Raw genomic sequence first — 20989 nt, 5'->3', positions numbered from 1 at the left:
ATTTCAGCCACCATCCAAAATCCTGTCTATGCCTAATGTTCAAACTCCACATCCAAATACAGAGCAATTTGAACCAGAATCCAAAAAATTTAAACCAATTGATTTCTTGGATGTTCAATATCCTAACCCTATGGCATGCTTGCCCCAAAAATTTAGTGACCTAAAAATGTTATTCTTTGATGACATTTGAGTGTGAAAATAAACAGTATTAATTATTATTTTTATTATTATTACACATATAATTAATAATTATTAATGAAGTTTATCAAGTAAATAAAAGTTACATCAATTCCAGTGGTATCTCATGTAAAACCTGAAGTATTATTGTGTAATTGTGCAGTAGCATCACTAGAGGGGGGCGGGCCCTGGTGCGTGACGCGCAGCCGGGCCCCGTCCCCCTCCGTACGGCCGCATTTGTCAGTGGCGCATGGGCTGCCGGGGGGCCCTGAGGGGTTGCGGGCCCTGGCCCGCTCGCACCCCCTGCTCCCCACTGTAATTGTGCCTCACATTATTATTAGTTTCATAGGTACATTGTTAAATAAAATAATGTACAAAATCAAGACACCCAACACAAAGGCTATAGCATACCTCCCAACATTACCTCCCAACATTTGGAATTTTTTTGAAGACACCATTTTTGTGGCCACACCCCCTAATTACCATGTCCATTTTACAAAATTTGCTAATGAAAGTGAATTGCCGTGCATCTTAGTTCTCCCAAGAGACCTCCTTATCTAAAACTGTTACAAAAGTATCTAACTATCTATTCTGGGCTCTCTGCCAAAAGCCAATTAAGTTAGAAACTTTGTATCATTTTTTTGGCTGTTCCGTGCAGGAGATCAAATAGAAAGTCGGGAGGTTTCATTACAAATGCGGTACTGTGGGTTGAGTTGGTAGGTATGCTAAACTAAATGCTAAACTATAGACACACAATACTGTATGAACTCAAGGCTAGAAAAAAGGCTCCGCTCTCTTCAGTCTACTCCGTCTCCTATGTCTGCACTCATGGGCACCTAGTTGACGATGAACTCCCAAACTAACATGAGTTTGCATTTTGCATCATATTCCACTTCCTATGTCTGATCTTTTTTTATCACAAATGACTCACAATTACATGTTGTAAAAAAAGACAGTAGGATAAGGACCCTGTTGCTGAGATTGCAGAACGTTTTAGGAAGTGTAAGAGAGACATCTGGTGATGCTAGTGGAGTAAACAGAGTGGTCTGGGCCCCCTGCAAAATAATCTTCAGAGGGGCCCGGCACATTCTGATCCCCATCCTCCCGCCAACTTCCTGTCCTGCCTCTGCCCTGCCCACTCCCCGCCTCCACCCACTTGTTGCAGGTAAGAGAGCTTGCTTGGGGAGGAGGTTTTTTTTTATTAGCAATAGCGGAAGCAGACCCCGCAGTCCGGGTTACGCCACTGGGCGATTCTAAACAGTATCATAGTATAGATCCTGTTGTTTTTTATAGTCATAGTAAGCACAGATTGAAAGATGGAAACAAAAGACAGTATGTGAGTGAGCAATATGTAAAGGAATTAGATATGTGATGAAGTTGCCCAGGGCTTTTGGTTTTCACGTTTCTTTCGTTTATAAGTGCTTGAAAATTCCTTTACAAAATTAGGATTTAGGTTTTTGAATAGTAAATTTGGATTCCTTCTGCGTTTTTACTCATTTATGCTTATTTTCATAAATAAGTAGACATTCTTGCTTTTTTTAAAAAGTGAGTTTAGTCGAGGTTGAAAAAACTTCTTAAAGGGATACTGTCATGTGCTGCTTCAGCAGAATTATGCACTGAAAGTTATTTCTCAAAAGAGAAAACTGATTTTTTTATATTTCATTTTGAAATCTGACATGGGGCTAGACATATTGTCAGTTTCCCAGCTGCCCTCAGTCATGTGACTTGTGCTCTTATACTACGGTCACTCTTTACTGCTGTACTGAAAGCTGGAGTGATATCACCCCTCTCTTTCCACCCCAGCATCTTAACAACAGAACAATGGGAAGGTAACCAGATAGCATCTCCCTTACACAAGATAACAGCTCCCTGGTAGATCTAAGAACAACACTCAATAGAAAAATCCAGGTCCCACTGCGACACATTCAGTTACATTGAGCCTGCCAGAAAGCAGTTCCATCCAAGTGTTGGAATTTACACACAATAGAATTGCAGCTCAAATCTAAACTTAAGCTGGCCATAGATGTAAAGATTTTTTAAAGATCCAATAGTTATTGTGAGACCACGATTATCTCGAAATGATCGTTTAAATGTACGATGTGTCAACTAAAAAGACCATTTTAGGCGATGTTTGCAGCAAAACTGAAGAGCAGCTGCCTGCTTGGCCCTGCAAACATAGATAGATTGCACTGGGACTGATAAAGATTTTTTGAATCCGACTAACTGCACAATAATTTGACGGATTGGTCGGATTGCACTGAAATCGGTCATTCACCAAAGAGGAATTGTTGCGTCTATGGGGACCTTTAGTCTCTTATCTGCCTGAACACTGAAAATGCGATCTTTGATCTAAAAAGATATTATTAACAAGTGGCGCTACTGCAAGAGCTTCAAAACCTTATGAGCTCACCATTTAAGTGCTGAACTTACTGAAAGCACATGACCAGGCAAAATGACCTAAGATCGCTGCCTACACACCAATATTATAACAAAAAAAACACTTACTGGTTCAGGAATTACATTTTATATTGTAGAGTGAATTCTTTTCAGTGTAAACAGTAATTTAGAAATAAAAACTATCATAACAGAACATTTTTCTTGCGCTGCACGGAGCACATTTACCATGCAGATAGAGAATTCCACTACCTAACTCATGACAAAAATTATGGATTGATGAAAGATAGTGATGAGTGAATTTATTCGACAGGCATGGATTTGCGGTATATTCTGTTCTTTGCCATCGCCGTTTTATTCTAGCGAAACTGCATAAACATTTTGCCATGGAAAAAAAAGAGAGCAAAAACGCCCATTGACTTTAATGTATTTGGAGTGAGAAAAAATAGTTGTGAGAGTAAAAATTGTTGAGCGTAAACATTTTTTTGCCACCCATTGACTTTAAAGCGTTGACAAAAAAGTCACTGAGACAAAATTGTTGCTGAGACAAAAAAGTCACCATAAGAAAGAATAACCTTTGACTTGTGCATTTGGAGTGAGAAAAAATTGTCGAATGAGTAAAAGTGTTTGGATGCCCATTGACTTCAATATGTTTTGCTAAATTTTCCGGCAAAGCTAAACAGGACAGATCCGCTCATCACTAATCAAAGATACTTGTGGGGGAATGGTATATGTTTAGTGCAAAAAATATTAAAATTATAATAAAATTTAAAAAAATGGCATTCCCCCTTTATGGTAAAAGTCAGTGCAGTTTAGAGCTTAGCACTTAGAGAAATAAGGAGAGAATTAAAAAGCAATGTGGAAGGCTTAAAAAACTGGAATAAAGGAACATTTACATTAACTAAATCATAAAAAAAACACATTTATTTATAGTTTGATACAGTACATCATTTAGTCAATATATTTAATAGCCATCATTTTTCAATCATAAGCCAAAATAAGCACAATAAACACTATATTAAAAGGTCTATTCTGGAATATTATGACTAATCAGAACCACTGGATGAAGGGAGATAACCTCTCGTTTATGGTTATTAATAACTGTAATAAATAAGTAACTTTATTAATGGATTTATACACAAGTGCACTTACTAAGCTTTAGCTTCGTAATGGCCAAGATTGTTTGGTATTCTGGGAAAAAAAAACATGGCAGTGCAGTTCAGAACCTTTATAACAGGTTCAGAATTAAAGTTGTAGCAAGGGTTATGCAGGCTCATTTCAAATCACCAGGGACTTTGATTATTCTAATGGCACAAGGTAATTGCTAGCCATGGACTGTCGTTTCCACCATATTAGTTCATGAGCTCAGTAATACTTGTGATGTCACACAATTTGATGTGACACATCATAATAGGTTACTCTTGGGCTTGACAGTTCTAATGGTTAATTAATCCCAATATCTAAGGGCACAAATAACAATTCTTTCTGTAAAATGGAGCCTTTTTTTCCAAATAAACCTTTCAAAAAAGTTCATGTTTGGTGCAAATATATTGCTATAAATTAAATGTGCAGCAGAGCATTCTTTGGAAAAGGGATGTACTGAATCCACTATTTGGGATTTGGCCGAATCTCCAATCCTTCATGAAAGATTCGGCCGAATACCGAACCGAATCCCAGTCCTAATTTGAAGATGCAAATTAGGCACTGGAAGGGAAAAAGTGGGAAAACATTTTTTTACTTCCTCAATTTGTGACAAAAAGTTACATGATTTCCCTTCCTGCCCCTAATTTGCATATGCAAATTAGGATTCAGTTAGGCCAGGCATGGGGATTTGGCCAAATCCTGCTGAAAAGGGCCAAATCCTGGCCCAATCCTGATCCGAATCTTGAATTCGGTGCATCCCTACTTTGGAATATAAATACATAGAAATTAAAGAAAATTTCAGTAAAACAGACGCCCTTCCTGGTCTCGCAGTGGATCCATGTTAATTCCTGTAGTTGGGCTTCCAGGCCTAAATAACAGAACGTAGAAGCTTAGTGAGTTCATGTCATATGAATTAAGCCAAATAACATCTCTCAGGAACTTTTGTTATTAACAGAGGGTTTTGGCAAAAATGCTATGTGCTTCAATTTTGCACCACAAGGGCCGTGTCTCTAAATAAAGGTAGGTAGAGTTTTATTTTTAGAAATAAAAATGAATATCTTAAATTATTTCCATACCTCCCAAAGGGAGGGACACCAGACCAGATTAAGAGTCTTAAATTGTCCATAAATGTAGGGAGGTATGCATTTGTCTTCCCCTTTTATTTCACCAGCGTGAACAATAAAGTGATATAACTGATTGGTCTCTAGGGAGTAATGGACTGGGGCAATTTTTTTCCAGTTACTACATGAGGCCCAATGTCGTGTGTGTGTGATACAGTGTATGTTTATGTGACTATTAGCCTTTCTGTTCCCATGTGTATTAAAAGGTGAACTGTGTAAGGAAAGATTCCTAGACTTTTAAGCAGCTCAAATAGCATTTTGGCCTTTCTGGGAATGTGTAGATTAGGGGCAACTGTCATACCTGAGGTGGGACACTGGGAAACACTGGCTTGCTTGTGGGTAAAGGTGGTGGAGCATTGACTGGCCTCTGAAAAGCCTAAAAAATAGATTTTTGGTGAAATAGCAGTTAGAAAACAGTTATCATTTAATTCGATTTATCTAATTTATGCTATAAATATTTCTGTTTTTGTAGCTGTGCAGAAGTCCATAGTGAAACTGCTTTTACAGTCAGTTATAAGTAGGACTTTTCAACCTGATGCATTTTCTATGGTTTTCCAGCAAAGCTCCACCTGCCCTAATAGCATTTAGGGCAGGTGGGTACAGGATTTTGTACTACAGCTTCTATCTAATAGTTAGATCCCACTGCAATAGCACTACGTACCCTACTATACCAATACTTCCAAAACCACAGTTCCACCCATCCCATGGGCCACTATTGCCACTATACTTACTATACCTGCTATGCAACAGCAACACTCCCTTCCCATAGACTATTATCCCACTGCTACTATAGGCATCATCTCTCCCTACTATAGCTATTATCATAGTATTACCAATAAAAGCAATACTAATAATAGCATTACTGTAAACTCTTCCTAACTACATTTGCTGCTTTACAGCCCCTTTCGTGTGTCTAATAAAAACACAAAGTGATAACCATGAATGTATCATTTACAGGCTGGGCAAAGTTGGGAATTTTTGGCTGGGGCCAGGGTGAAATGCTCTCTGTCCAGCCCTTAGTAAATCTCATATTACTGCTTGCATACCTGGAGATTGGCTGGAGGGTACAGTGGCTGTGGTGGAGGAGCATTCATGGGTCTCTGAAAAAGATAAATATATATAAACATACATAAGCCAATCATAAACATATATGTGTTCCCAGAAATAACATTTACTTTTTTTCCAGACAGCTAATTTGTGCAGAGATTACATTAGTAGCTTTTAATTAGCCCATAAAATTAGACAGGCTTTGAACATTTGAAAATGTTGGTTATAAAAGACAGATTAGCCCATAAAATTATAATCATTTAGGTCTTCATGGGTACAGAATTTTGTACTACAGATACTATCTAATAGTTAGATCCCATTCTGATATGATTGTACCCTGCTACAATATGCATTATATTACACTATTATACCTGCTATCTCACTGCTATAGCACTACTTATCCTACTATACCAATAATTCCAAAACCACAGTTCCACCCATCCCACAAGCTACTATTGCCACTATACTTACTACACCTGCTATGCAACAGCAACACTCCCTTCCCAGAGACTATTATCCCACTGTTACTATAAGCACCATCTCTCCCTACTATACCTGCTATCCCATAGTCACACTCCCTTCCCAGAGACTATTATCCACTGTTACTATAGGCACCATCTCTCCCTACTATTCCTGCTATCCCACAGTCACACTCCCTTCCCAGAGACTATTATACCACTGCTACTATAGGCACCATCTCTCCCTACTATACCTGTTATCCCACAGTCACACTCCCTTCCCAGAGACTATTATACCACTGTTACTATAGGCACCATCTCTCCCTACTACTGTATATCTGCTATCCCACAGCCATATTTTAATCCTGGAGACTATTATCCCACTACTACTATAGGCACCATCTCTCCCTACTATACCTGCTATCCCACAGCCACAGTCCCTTCCCAGAGACTATTATCCCACTGTTACTATAGGCACCATCTCTCCCTACTATAGCTATTATCACAGTATTACCAATAAAAGCAATACTACTAATAGTATTACTGTAAACTCTTCCTACCTACAGTTGCTGCTTTACAGCCCCTTTCTTGTGTCTAATAAAAACACAAAGTGATAAACATGAATGTATACTTTACAGGCTGGACAAAGTTGGGAATTTTTGGCTGGGGCCAGGGTGAAATGCTCTCTGTCTTGACCTAACACCAGCCCTTAGTAAATCTCATATTACTGCTTGCATACCTGGAAATTGGCTGGAGGGTATAGTGGCTGTGGTGGAGGAGCATTCATGGGTCTCTGAAAAAGACAAATATATATAAGCATACATAAACCAATCATAAACATGTGTTCCCAGAAATAACATCTACTATAGATGTATACATCTTTTTCCACAGACAGCAAATTTGTGCAGAGATTACATTAGTAGTTTTTAATTAGCCCAGACAGGCTGAGGGCACTTGGGAAACTAAGAACACGTCTAGCCCCATATCACACTTAACAATTAAATCTGTTTGCTCTTTTGAAAAATGGATTTCAATGAAGGATTCTGCTGGAGGTTAACTGATGTGTTTTGTAAAAAAAAATGTTTTGCCATGACAGATATTGATTTGATTTGAATAAGAGACTGGAATATGAATAGGAGAGGCCTGAATAGAAAGATGACCGCTATTTGAAAGCTGAAAAGAGTCAGAAGAAGAAGGCAAATAGTGAAAAAACTATAACATAAATAGGCCATTCTAGAACATACTAAAAGTTAACTTAAAGGTGAACCACCCCTTTAAATCCAATAAACCTTGATCTCCAGGAGCAGGGACTTCATGCACAGAATAGGCAATACACATTTGCTCTTTTATATTATCCAGTGATTATCCAATTTTCTATTTACACAAGCTTTAAAAATGCTTGGATATTATTTTTCATAGTAGAGAGATATTTAATACGTACAGTATATAAAATAAGAACCTCAGCAGTAGCAGAAATAAAACCCTTTCTCTGTTCTGTATATCTTCTATCCCTTATTGATTGTAAGCTCTGTAATATAATAAATGCTATTTTTCCCTTCTATACCCTATTCCAGGGTTCGTAAAGGTGAGTCGCCCTGATGAGGGAACACTTACCTGTGGTGTGGCTGCATTTGAGCCAGCGGGTCCCCGTGGTTTCTCTCTAACAATGAATGCAGGATTTACAGCTCCAGTGATTCTAGTATGAGAACTCCTGAGTTGTAGAACAAGAAATGTCTCTGTTATTTTATATATATATATATATATATATATATATATATATATATATATATATATATATATATATATATATATATATATATATATATATATATATATATATATATATATATATATATATATATATATATATATATATATATATATACATACATCATCTTCTCTCTCCGCTTCTGAATCTCTCACTTGTGTTGTCCTCATGCAGTTAAAACTAAAGCTTTAAACATGGGCCATTTACTGAAACCTTAGTAAAATTGCTGTGCCTTCTTAGATAAATAAATCAATGCTCTTGGCATTATTGATAATTACTGCTCCTCATCTGTTATTCTCTATGTATTCAGGATAGGGATAATGATACAGATATGGGACCTGTTATCCAGAATGCCTGGGACCTGGGGTTTTCCGGATAAGGGATCTTTATGTAATTTGGATCTCCATACCTTAAGGGGGTTATTTATGAAAGTCAAAATTTATCTCAATATTTTCTGGAAAAAACTCCGACCAAATCCGCATGTTTTTTTGGGCTTATTTATTAAACACTTTCCTGAAAATTTTGTTTGCGGGAAAAAATTGTGAAAAATCAGATTTTCAGGATTTGTTTTTTGATTTTTCATCTGATTTTCAGGATTTTTTCGGATTTATCACGTTTTTCTTTTTTTCGGATATTTCACCCGAAAACTCTGAATCTTGCTAGAAAACAAAATAATAAAAAAAAAACGTTTTTTTTGTGATTTTTGCATTCGGAGTTTAGTAAATAACCCTCTAAGTCTACTAAAACAGCTATTAAACATTAATTAAACCCAATAGGATTGTTTTGCCTCCAATAAGGATTAATTATATCTTAATTGGGAAGAAGTACAATGTACTGTTTCATTACTACAAGGAAAAAGGAAATCATTTTTTAAAATCTTAATTATTTGATTATAATGGAGTCTATGAGAGATGGACTTTCCGTAATTCTGAGCTTTCTGGATAACGGTTTCTGGATAACGGATCCCATACCTGTACTGCAACAAACAATGTTATTAGAAATCCTGAGGCTACTGTTTGGGAACCCCCTTCATTTGGACAGTGCAGTAGACACTGTGAGTGCCAATGTGACAAAGACATTTCATTTCTGTGAGTGGAGGACCTGCTAAAATATGAAAAAATAAGTGTTGCTCTCAGAAGCCCCTAGACTTAAATCTTGCAGCCCTCTCTACTGCAGTCCCAGCTACACACCTTCCCCACGACAACAAGTGCTATAAACATTTGCCAGACACTCTGTTGCTGTTATATGTTCTTTTTGCAATGACAATATACAGGGGCTCAAGCCCTTGCTTATCATTTTATTATTTCTCACCTTCCTGGTGTCTATGACCCATTTCAACTGATTTTATGCAACTATTAATTTTTCCCACTCTGTCTATCGCTAACCCTTCTCTCTCCAGTCTCCCTTCTTAAGTATATTTCTCCTCGTACCTCTGTTTTCGGTGTTTGGACCATTTGAACCATACGACCAACAGGATGAAAATAATGGCCACGCAGAGAGCGACCACCGCAATAATGATCCTATCTGCAAAGAGACATGGGAACATTGGAGCAATTTGTTTTGGACATGGTTCTGGTTTAAAACTTTTAAGCAAAACCATGAGATCCCTGTTCATAGCAGTTACTCGTCATGGATGTGTCTAAATACAGAAATACCATTTGTTATTCTAACCTTAGAGTCATTGGCTAGGAAAGTTCCTTTATATGGAACTACACAACATACATATATATATATTATGAGCATGTCTGTAAGTGATGTCTACTGTGCTGCTGTCCAGCTCTTGTTGGACCATACAACCTATGGACAGATGAAGGCAGTTGGGGTATTGGGAGTTTTATACATTTTGTTTTTTCCCCTAACCAACTTACTTGTTGATGTGTTTGTTGAACAGTCTGGAGGGGCCCAGCCTTTCTCACACTGACACTGATTCTCATGGTCACAGACCTGTAGGAGAACAAGTGGCAACCATTAAAGTACAATATGGACAAAAAAAAAAAAAAACACAGATATATTAGAATGTCTCTTAAAACTCTGTAGTGTGCAACTCCTATCAAATTCAGAATCTTACAAAGAAGTGGGCTTGCTCTATGGACAGAGAGACTATGGGGCAAATTCACTAAGATTTGTAGCTGCACCAGCGTCTGCTTCGCCGCACTTCGCCGCACTTCACCAGGTGAATTTTCGCCAGCGCTACGCAAATTCACTAAAATCCGAAGTTCCGCTCAGGGGAAACAAAAGGTTGCGAAGTTGCACTAGCGTTAATTCGCCAGGCAAAGCGAAGTTACGCTAGCGATGCTTAATTTGCATATGGCGCCAAATTTACAATGGAAGTATACGTAGCAGCACTACACAAGCCTGGGAAACCTTCAAAACATCAAATACATTTTTTATTTTGCCCTACACATGTGCCCACTGTATAGTTAAGGTGCCATGAGTTAGGAAATGTAGGGGGGAAGGAGGGTAGCCCCAAAAATTTTTTCGATCTTTTTCATCCTATCACCCATAAAAAAAGAAAAAACGCCTGTGTTTTTTGGGACTTTGAAAAAATGTAAACTTTTTTTGAAGCAATCCCTATCTACTCTATTGCACTTCGCCTGGTCTGAGGTGGCGAAGGAAGTCTAGCGTAAAAGGTAGCGTTCAGAAAAATGCGCGCGTCAGTGAATTTGCGTAGTTACGTCCATTGCGCAAATTCGTCAGGTGTAAGGGTGCGAAGTAACACTAGCGAATTTACGCCAGTGTCCGTTAGTGAATCGTCGAATTAACGAAAATGCACTACGCTAACGAATTAACGCTAGCGTTAGGCGCTTCGTCCTTGCCCCTATGATTCCTATATTACAGGCTATATATTATCCAGAAACCTCTAAAATACATGAACACCGCTCCTGTAGCTCCCTATACAGGTATGGGACCTCTTATCCAGAATGCTCGGGACCTGAAGTTTTCCAGATAATGGATCTTTCCATAATTTGGATCTTCATACATTACGTCTACTAGAAAATCATGTAAACATTAAATAAACTCAATAGACTGGTTTTGCTTTCAATAAGGATTAATTATATCTTAGTTTGGATCTTAGTTTGATTTTTATATTTTTTTATTATTTGGATAAAATGGAGTATATGGAAGATGGTCATTCTGTATTGAGGAACTTTCTGGCTAATGGGTTTCCGGATAACGGATCCCATACCTGTACAATACTTTCTTTGGGACTGATTTGTATTTTCTCTATAATAAGACAATACAGTGTATCAGTGTTGATAGCACAACAATCCTAGTAGTATTTATAATGTTAAAATGTTTTTAAAGAGAAGGAAAGGTCTTTTAACTTGGGGGTTAGTTAAAAAAGTTAGGCACCCCCAAGTGATTTCACCTGATACCCCAGGCCAGTGATCAGAAGAAAACTGCACCTGCCTGGGATTTTTCCAGCGTGCACCATGGAGCGATTGTCTTTCTTCTTTTTCTTTCTTCAAATTTCCTGGGGCAGACGTGTGCACAGTAGAACAACATTGGCGACTTTCATTAGAGTTTGGCTTTTCGCACCACTGCGCATGCGCATCATCGAGTAAGAAGAAGCCAGAAGACACTCGTTCTGTGGGGCTTGCTGGAAGAATCTCTGGCCGGTGCAGTTTTCCTTTGATAGGAGCACCGGCCCGGCGTTTTAGGTAAGTTCATGCAATCACTTGGGGGTGCTTACCTTTTGACACCCCCAAGTTTAAAGACCTTTCCTTCTCCTTGAAATGGCCATAAAGCACAGTGCTTTTTATGTGAGATTTATCACAACTCAACCCTGGAAACAGTTCTAATTCGATACTTCGCCACCTACAACCTGCCAGGTTCATGTAAAAGTCAATGGCAGAGGTCCTTTGAAGATGAAGATGTTAAATAGATTTCCTGACATTCAAGTTTTTTTCCGGAGGAAAACTAAATTTAAATGCGATTAGAATTTTCGGGTCATTCCTATTCGATCGAATGTTAGACGTTCAAGTTTTTTTCATAAATAGCCTCCCATTGAGTTGTGAGTACATAAGATTTTAAAAAAAAAAATTCACATGACTTCGAAATTCGATCTTTGATAAGTAACCCCCTTTGTATTTGCTAGGCCAGTAACATAGCCAGGCCACTGGTCTTACCATATTTTTTGGACACTTGGAATCACAGTCTGATGACCCAAAAGCTGATTCAGTGCTTGTACATTCTCCTCTGTAGCAGACCTGGATAAAGAGGGACAAAAATATTTTTAAATTAAAACATTATTTCCCTGTTTTTCACATGCCATCTCAGTCATTGGCTGAACTACTAGGGAAGCTGAGGGCTCGGCCTGCCTCCCCCTTGGCAGATACCACGGCTCTATTTAAACAACGGAAGGGTGTAAGACATGTAGTGCGAGTAGAGGAGGGCCCATAGGGCTTTAGTTAATTTACTGACGTGAGCAATAATAGGATCTCACCTGCCTTTGTTTGACTAGTTTTTTGAATAATTATAAAATAAGCAAAACAACCAAGAATAACTTCAGAGGGCTAACAGAAGGGGACCTGGCACTCCCCCAATTTTGATTCTACTACCTAGCATTGCAAATCCACTACCTACACTGGTGCTTTACCCCTAATCCTTGCAACCCCAACACAACCCTTCAGGCAGCAATCTTGGCATCCCTAGAGGGCCTACACAATTATTCGTACCATGACCCCAGAGATGTCTCACCGCTCCCTACCACACAAGGCTTAAGTCTAACTTAAGTCTACTTACCCCTATGGGGCATTTCATGCAAGATTTTGTTTTCTGGCTTAAAAATAACATCCAGTACTTGGGGGACCTCCTGGATTTTTTCGATTTATCCAAAAATCAAGGAGAATACTCAGAAACTACACCTTCCCTTCTATAAATATCTCCAGCTGAGACATGCAATCCAGGCCCAATTTGACTCTCTTTCTCCTCAGCTGACCCACCTCACAATAGAGGAAATACTTCACTCCCCCACCTCAGTCAAACTGACATCTAAGATCTATCAAAACCTTAAGGTGGCCATAGATGCAAAGATCCGCTCGTTTGGCCACATCGCCAAAAGAGCGGATCTTTCCCCAATATGCCATAAATAAACATGGCTATGTCGGGGGTAATCTGATTGTTCGGCCGTACGATGTGCCGTGGGCGCCGGTGAGATCGGTCAGGTCAAAATTAAACCTGCCTGATCGACCCAACGACCGATCTCCGCCGGATGAAAGATGTCGGCACACGCCACACACGATCCGAAAATCGTACGAATCCTCGATTCGTACGATAGGATCTGTGTGTCTATGGCCACCTTTACACTTATAGGTCCCAAACCATTCCGAGCAGCAGAAGTATAGTGGTAGACCCAAACTTACTTTAGAAAATTGGGAAGAGGCAACCGAGGCTTGTTATACTGTTCTCAGTCCAATAAAGGACAGCCTAGTCCAATATAAAACTCTCCACCACCTATATATAACTTCTATGAAACTACGCCAAATAGCTCGAGTCCTTATTGACTCCTGGCCAAGATGTGGCACACCCGTGGTGGGCTTCTTCCACATGATCTGGTCCTGTCCTCAAATACTCCGCTATTGGTCAGCAGTAATAGAATTTCTTGCAACTAACTTAGCCTTCCCCCGAGTGGTGGCACCAGCAACTTGTCTCCTGGGGGTAGTAGATGACACCATTCCACAGAGACACCTTAAAACTGTTTTTAAAATACTGATTTTCTATGCAAAAAACACTGTTGCTATGCACTGGATGGATACAGCACCTCCCACAGTAAAGGGCTGGAGGGAGTTGGTCAATAAAAGAGTTCCCCTATATAAGTTAACCTACCAAAACAGAGGTTCTAACACCAAATTTGACAAGGTCGGGTGTCACTGGTGTGATCTGGATGACCCAAGCATTCACATAGAACAATAATTTCCTTAAAGCATCCGGCTACGCCGAATTTTGTAGCATAAAGTACCATAGCCTAACTTAGGAAATACCCCATGAAAAAAGGTCCCCAAAAGAAGAAGGCTGATACAACAACACATAGAAAACTGATAGACTGTTTTATTAAGTATACAAATTACCAGGCAATACTAACTATTTAACTGACCGGAAAATTCTGCTTTAAAAAACAAAAATGTTTCTTTTTTTTTTTAATGATGTTAATTTTATGTTAACTACTCTGGACAATGAACTGCATACTATGCTAAATGTCACATACAAATTATGAGTGGTTTGTTATGCTGTGTATTTATATTTTATATATTTGAAATAATAAAACTTTACCTTTAAAAAAAAAAATAGAATAGCTTCAAAGGAACAAATGTTTGCAAAAGAAAACCCCATAAAAATCCATATTTAATGTAGTAAGATGTATGATAAAGGAAAACTATAACCCCCAAACAATGTAGGTCTCTATAAAAAGATATTGCAAAAAACAGCTCATATGTAAAACCCTGCTTCATGTAAATAAACCATTTTCATAATAATATACTTTTCTAGTAGTATGTGCCATTGGGTAATCATAAATGGGAATTGCCATTTTAAAAAGTAAGGGCCACCCCCTGGGATCCTACGATTCACGGTGAACACAAAAAACCAAACATGTTAGGTCACATGAGACGATGAACAGAGAGATTCTGTCTTTTGCTTCCACACTTCTTCCTGTTACAGTTAGAGCTGCAGTATTTCTGGTCAGGTGATCTCTGAGGCAGCACACAGACATAACAAAATGGCGGCTCAATGAAAAAGATGCAAAAGGGCAATATTTAATTAAATATACATTCCAATTTGGTAAGATTTTTTAATAAGCCACTTAATATGATGTAAACTATCTGTTGCTTAAGTATTCATTTTGGGGGTATAGTTTTCCTTTAAGTTTTGATTATTCGATCCTATGTTTGCTATGTTAAACCAAGAAATACCCCAGTTTACTACATAGGCTTTATGATGTTATGACTCGCTTTGCATGTGTTTTTTGGAACCTTTCCAAGACACTTTAGTATTTCAGCCACTCACCATGTTCTCACCGCACTTTGTCCCATTCAGAGCTATAAATGTTGGACTCCATGTAGTTTTGCATTCTCCGATAGTGTAATAACCACCTGAAATGGGTCTTTCGGAGCCTCCAGAGCAGTGTAACGTCCCACACTTGATATCCCTGTAGGAATGAAAAGTTATTATTGTTATATTATCTTCCGTTATGCCATGAGCACAGTACGATTATATTTATTTGCAAGCTGAAGACAGGAGGAAAACCATCAGCCAAATCATCCTTATCTCAGTATCTGTGGCTAAATAGTACTAAATGGCACCGGTTACATACCCTCTTCTATAGGGCAGGCTGTAAGGACAGGCCTCCTGCCACTACCTAATTTGTCCTTCTGAAAAGTGCCTATGCCCTGTGCTTACACGTCTTGTATAGAGAACTGACCAAAGCAGGTGGTGTTGTTTTAAAGGGCTAGCTGCAAGTATCTGCACTCCAAAACAGAGCACAGAGGCATGTGGCTGTTCTGTAAAAGCAGAATGCAATGTATATGATCCCTAAAGACTTCTCCTCCCCCATACACTTGCTAAAGGCTGGGGTGGGCGGCAGGTCCGGACTGAGAATTAAAATAGGCCCTGGTATTTCAGGTACACAGAGGCCCATTCAGCCCACATAGAGGCCCAAACAGCCCCCACCAGCCCACTAAATACTGACTTTCTATGGCACCTTATAGCAGCCCCTCTGGCATTTGCCAGAACCCACAGATTGCCAGTCCGGGCCTGGTGGGCGGCATACAGATCATCTCTGTTACTGGCTTGATGCATTCTCAACACTCTAATGAAGTAGCAAAGAAGGTGGGACAGGAGGGGTCCATTGGGGTCCCACTGCTCCTACAACTATCAGTTCTACCCTGTCTCTGGCGTAACCACAGCCTCTAGGCCTCTACCTCCTTGTTGGGGTCTGGGCCACCCATGCTAGCTTTCTTGTCTTTATCAAAAAAGCAACAACAGACACCCTTAGTAAGATTTAAAGTTATTTTATCCTTTAGATTGTGGCAAAGGTCTGACCTTAGTCAGTATAATTTGTGTAGCAATATGGGTAAGAAGAGAAAAAAGAACCCTGGCCAATCAGATTCCCAAACAGGTCACTCCCATCAATTATAAATACGGCTCAATCAAAGGTTAGGATTTGGAGAATTCTTTATATATAGCAAAATGATACCATCGATCAATATCAACTTTAAATAAATTATTTGCTATGTTTTAAAGTGCAGTGCAAAAATGAATTAGTCCCAATAAATTGAATTTGATTAAATAGTTAATCGGAAACTGTCCACAATTTTAAAAAATAGAAAAGGTTCTATACTCCTTTCGTGGTACAATCAAGTTCCGTAATTAATTAACTAAAATTTAATGAATTAATTCCACAATTAAAGAAAGGTAGGTGGAGTTGTCCCAAAAACTACTACCTATTGATTTCTATCCCTGGGACACCACAAAGAGGAAGGAGGCAGAGTAACCAGGACTGTGGTCTCAAATTTTAACATTAAAGCCTAATCTTATAGAGAGCTATTCTAATCTACAAATCCACGGCCTCTTGAGAATTGTAGTGGAAATAAATAGTAAGAATAAATATGAGCAGCAGGCTAAAAGGTTTAGAACCACCCCCTCTAAAGTATTGTTTGCAGATCTCTTTCAAGTTAAAAAATTACTGTCTATGGTTTTTAAATTAGTAAAAGCAGAAAAACGCTGACGCGCGTTTCGCATTGCAGCTTTGTCAAGGTCGAAAATGAACGAAGCTTTCTTGTCTATCTGAAATACCTAGTACTTCTTAATAGGAGACCCACTCTCTACCTGTACCTGTCCACCTGATGTCCAGCAAACAAAGAACCCGTCCTGGGTGTGTCCTCCCCTTATATACCCTTTGCACTCTATCCCCGTCTAGTGGCTGGGATGTAAACTACAGCTACATTTACATTACCTTAACTCTATTGCCACCTAGTGACCTTTTTAATACATTACAATTATTCCCATTACTTTTGTTGAAACCACAGATTTATAACATTAACATATTTTCTTCACATCACTCACATTCACATTCAAGTAGAGTAACATTCACACCATTACTCGGTGCACTCCCTTACAAGTGTACAAAGTGCAAAAAAGGTTGATTGTGGCGTTTATTTTGCACTTTGCACACTGAATTCTGTTGCATGACTTCTAGAATGTCATGTACCTAGGGCAGTGCACTCTGAAATTTGGCCTTGGCCACATGGCTATAAATCCACCATCCTGTCTTCAGCCTTATATGATTTTTTAATGAACACACCAAAATATGTTGTGACACTGAATTTTCAGCTTATAGAGTATAGACCAGCTAAGCTTGATCATCTGAAGCTACATTACTGCATCCGGCTACATGGTATTTACCTACCTTGGCTTGCATGGGATATTGTTGCCCCGGGAATCCAGGCAGAATGCATAGCTAAGGCCCCTCAGATTGTAATTAAAGCATGAATCGTCTGCAACAACTGAATCTTAAAAGTACAAAAAAATAAAGAATAATAATATTAATAAAACTGTTTTACTCCAGGGAGCATTGTGGATTGGAAAACATGATGATTTGTATCTGAATCTTGCACATTACATTGTCTTTGTAAATGGGCCCTAATTTTCCCTTCTTAAAAGGCCAAACACGTCACTTACGTAGTAGAAAGCAGTGGTCCAAAACCAGGCAGCAATCAACTGCATTTTTTTGGATGGTGGTGGGAGAGGGAAGGCAATTCCCGCTGCCCCTAACTTACCAGTCATTCAGATGCATGAGTCACGGAGTGGCAGAAGACACTCCTATTTATTATTTCCTTCTAAATTAATAAACAGGAACCAGCATAGAGTGTTTATAGATAGACAGGCATGGGATCAATTATCCAGAAACCCGTTATTTAGAAAGCTCTGAATTACATAAAGGCCGTCTTCCACAGACTCCATTTTATCCATATAATCCAAATTTTAAAAAAATTATTTACTTTTGTTCTGTAATAATAAAAAAAGAACCTTGTACTTGATCCCAACTAAGATATAATTAATCCGTATTGGAAGCAAAACCAGCCTATTGGGTTTATTTAATGTTTACATGATTTTCTAGTAGATTTAAGGTATAAAGATTCCCGAAAAGATCCAGAATCGATCACATTCTGGATTACAGGTCCCACGCTTGTAGTTACAATTACAGCTGGCACAGTATACATTAGGATAAAAAAAATATAACGTTTTCCTAACTGGCTTCTAATGAACCTAAACCCAGTGACTTTTGTGACTTGGGATGGGAAAATGATATTGTTAGCTCCTCTGGGGCAGGCAGTGAATATTGTATCATAGTATTGTATAAGTAAAGAACAATAATAGGTGTCTTCAGGGGACAATAGTTAGTTAATAGTGTGTGACACTTACCTGGTCCCCAGAGTACAGAGCACATGCCCTGCAGAGTTGGACATATTCCATTATAGCAGTATCCTTCTCCATTTATACAGGGGAAGCCATTGACTCGGAAGCGGTCAGAGGGACATTCAGCCGACTGGCCATCACACATTTCTGTCAGGTCACAATCACCTTTGCTGTCTCTGCACACCGTCCCTGCTTTCGTCCACTGCCCAAGGAAAACAAAGAGTGCAATGGGTCATTGATATGGTTTGGCTACTATGTGACCGAGCACACCTTACATGTGACACGGCAACTGTCCGTTACACGAGGCATTTCTGAGAATCTTCAGCATGAGATATAAGCACAAAGCAGCCTGTCCATACGCATAACCAAAAGTTGGCCCAGTTTTTCGTTTTAATTTGGGAATTATGTTTCTTTATGATTCTTACCATAAATAAATGCCTGTCCCTCAAACAAACCCCTCAGCATAAGAAGACTTAGGAAAACTCTAACCATAAAATGCTTGGGCTTCAGTCATATAACATTTGGTTTCAGAGAGTTCCTCTACTATCAGAGACGTATGGTACAATTCCATCTGGATAAGCTATGGGTTTTACAAAGGGCAGTAGCATTGTAAGTAAAATAAGACCATGAACAAGCTACAGCACTGGTTTCCAGACTGTGAGAGTTTCCCCTTAGGGAGGGCTGGAGCAGTGGTTTGGGGTCCATGATTTATTGCGCATGGCAAACAGATAATACATGAAAAATCACACCCCTACCTGACATTTGCTGCAGCATTGCCCCTCAGCACACTGAGCCTCAGACTTCAGTTTGCAGGTGAAAGCATCACAGCATGGATTAGTGCATTCCTGCAATTCAAAAAAAAAATCTTGTTGTGTGAACATACCCAGGTACCTTTTTTGGGACGCGTCCAAATATTTGCCTGACTCATTTTAAAGTGAGATTCTAACATTGACACAGACCAGCCCCGTTAGAACCGAGATCCTGACAAGGTCATAATCTTGTTTGGCAGTTGCACAGACACCTCTGACACATAATCTTGATATTATTAGGGGCACCTCCTATGTTATACGAAACATTTATGGGGCAGGATTAATTCAGATAACTTTGGACCCTTGTTAGGAGTAGAAGTAGTTTATTTTATGTAAATAATGTGATTTCATTTACAGTCACTAGATGACTGTACTAGATGGTAGGGGATACCCTTAGGAGGTTCTAGATCAGATTTTCCTCTGTAGCACTTGGAGGGGATTTCCCCAGGAAAGTTATTTGGGGAAAGAACAGGGAACTACTTTCTTTATGGCTAGTGAGTAGGGGTTAGTGCATGACTCCAGGGAGCCTGAGGTTGGCAACCACAGAGAAGTAACCAGTAGGATCAGTTAGGTGAGATTGTAGTAGGGTATGTTTGCTGGTGCTCACTGCATGTGATGAAAGTTATTGGAAGGGTAGACAGCCGAGCAGTTTAGGCTCCAATGAGGAGAGAGCGGGACCAGTGTTCTGGAGGTACATCACCCAGTTAGTGCAAGAGGGACTAGGTTAGTTAGGGCCTAGTGAGACTTGAACCCCTCTGCTGAAAACCTGTAAAAAAAAATACAGCTACCCTGTAGTTAGGAAGGAGCAGGGAAGTAAGGAGGAGGCTAGGGCCCTGTTGACTGTTTAGAGTCAAGGAGAGAATTTGTGTGGGAAGTGTTAATATGGAACTATGCTGGTAATTGAAAATAAAATAATACCAAGTTTAACAAAAGGTGCGTTGCAAGTTCCCTAGCGCTTTCAAGGTGGTTTGTGTCACTCTGACAAGTATCCCAGGAGGGCATGAGACACCATATTACACCCTGGCTTTAGTATAGGCAACCCTAGAACTGGATATTACTATTAAATAGGGATGCACAAAATACACTATTTTGGATTTGGCCAATCCCCGAAACCTTTGCGAAAGATTCGGCCGAATACTGAACTGAATCAAAATCCTAATTTGCATATGCAAATTAGGAGTGGGAAGGGGAAAACACTTTTTACTTCCTTGTTTTGTGACACAAAGTCACGCAATTTCCCTCTACCCTTCTACCTTTATTAGAGTAAACCTCTGGTGTGATCTTGATATTATCATGGTATGTCAGGGGTATGAACTGTACATGAGAGGAATCAATTATTTACCTCAACTGTTCCACAATCACATTCCTCGCCCAGCTCAGTGAATTTATTTCCACACAAAGGAGGCGTCTGGATCTCTGTTTTCTGTGGCTTATCCGTCATACACAGTGGCATTTTTTGCAAAATAAAATCCTGGTAGTTCTGGTGACTGCACAGACTGAATTCACGTGGGGTGTTAAAACTGTATGAAGAATGAGTGAGACAAAAACATCAATATTGGGAAATGAGAGGAGGCAGAGAAGCAGATAATACAAATTGGGGAAATGCACAGCAGATGGATACCTGCAGGGGCAGATCAAAGGTAATAGCAGACAGAT

At 39.2% G+C, this 20989-nt stretch overlaps 1 protein-coding gene across 1 annotated transcript in view; it reads right to left on the bottom strand.

Moving 5' to 3' along the window:
- Positions 1-4354: 4354 nt before the first annotated feature.
- Positions 4355-20989, bottom strand: part of adam28.2.S (ADAM metallopeptidase domain 28, gene 2 S homeolog) — a 35184-nt gene continuing 18549 nt past the window's right edge. Inside the window, exons 12-24 of the mRNA XM_018255084.2 lie at positions 20676-20853; positions 19280-19369; positions 18531-18726; positions 17515-17617; positions 15114-15255; positions 12239-12319; positions 9977-10052; positions 9539-9632; positions 7955-8051; positions 7080-7133; positions 5882-5935; positions 5137-5211; positions 4355-4582 (exon numbers count right to left, since the gene is read on the bottom strand). Of these exons, the coding sequence (XP_018110573.2) occupies positions 4556-4582; positions 5137-5211; positions 5882-5935; positions 7080-7133; positions 7955-8051; positions 9539-9632; positions 9977-10052; positions 12239-12319; positions 15114-15255; positions 17515-17617; positions 18531-18726; positions 19280-19369; positions 20676-20853 (1267 nt within the window). The 3' untranslated portion in view covers positions 4355-4555. The remainder of the gene's footprint in view (positions 4583-5136; positions 5212-5881; positions 5936-7079; positions 7134-7954; positions 8052-9538; positions 9633-9976; positions 10053-12238; positions 12320-15113; positions 15256-17514; positions 17618-18530; positions 18727-19279; positions 19370-20675; positions 20854-20989) is intronic.

The sequence above is a fragment of the Xenopus laevis genome, chromosome 3S (genome assembly GCF_017654675.1).
Source record: "Xenopus laevis strain J_2021 chromosome 3S, Xenopus_laevis_v10.1, whole genome shotgun sequence".
Lineage (NCBI taxonomy): Eukaryota > Metazoa > Chordata > Amphibia > Anura > Pipidae > Xenopus > Xenopus laevis.
Note: the sequence above shows the minus strand (reverse complement) of the source record. Positions and strands in the feature narration are given on the sequence as shown.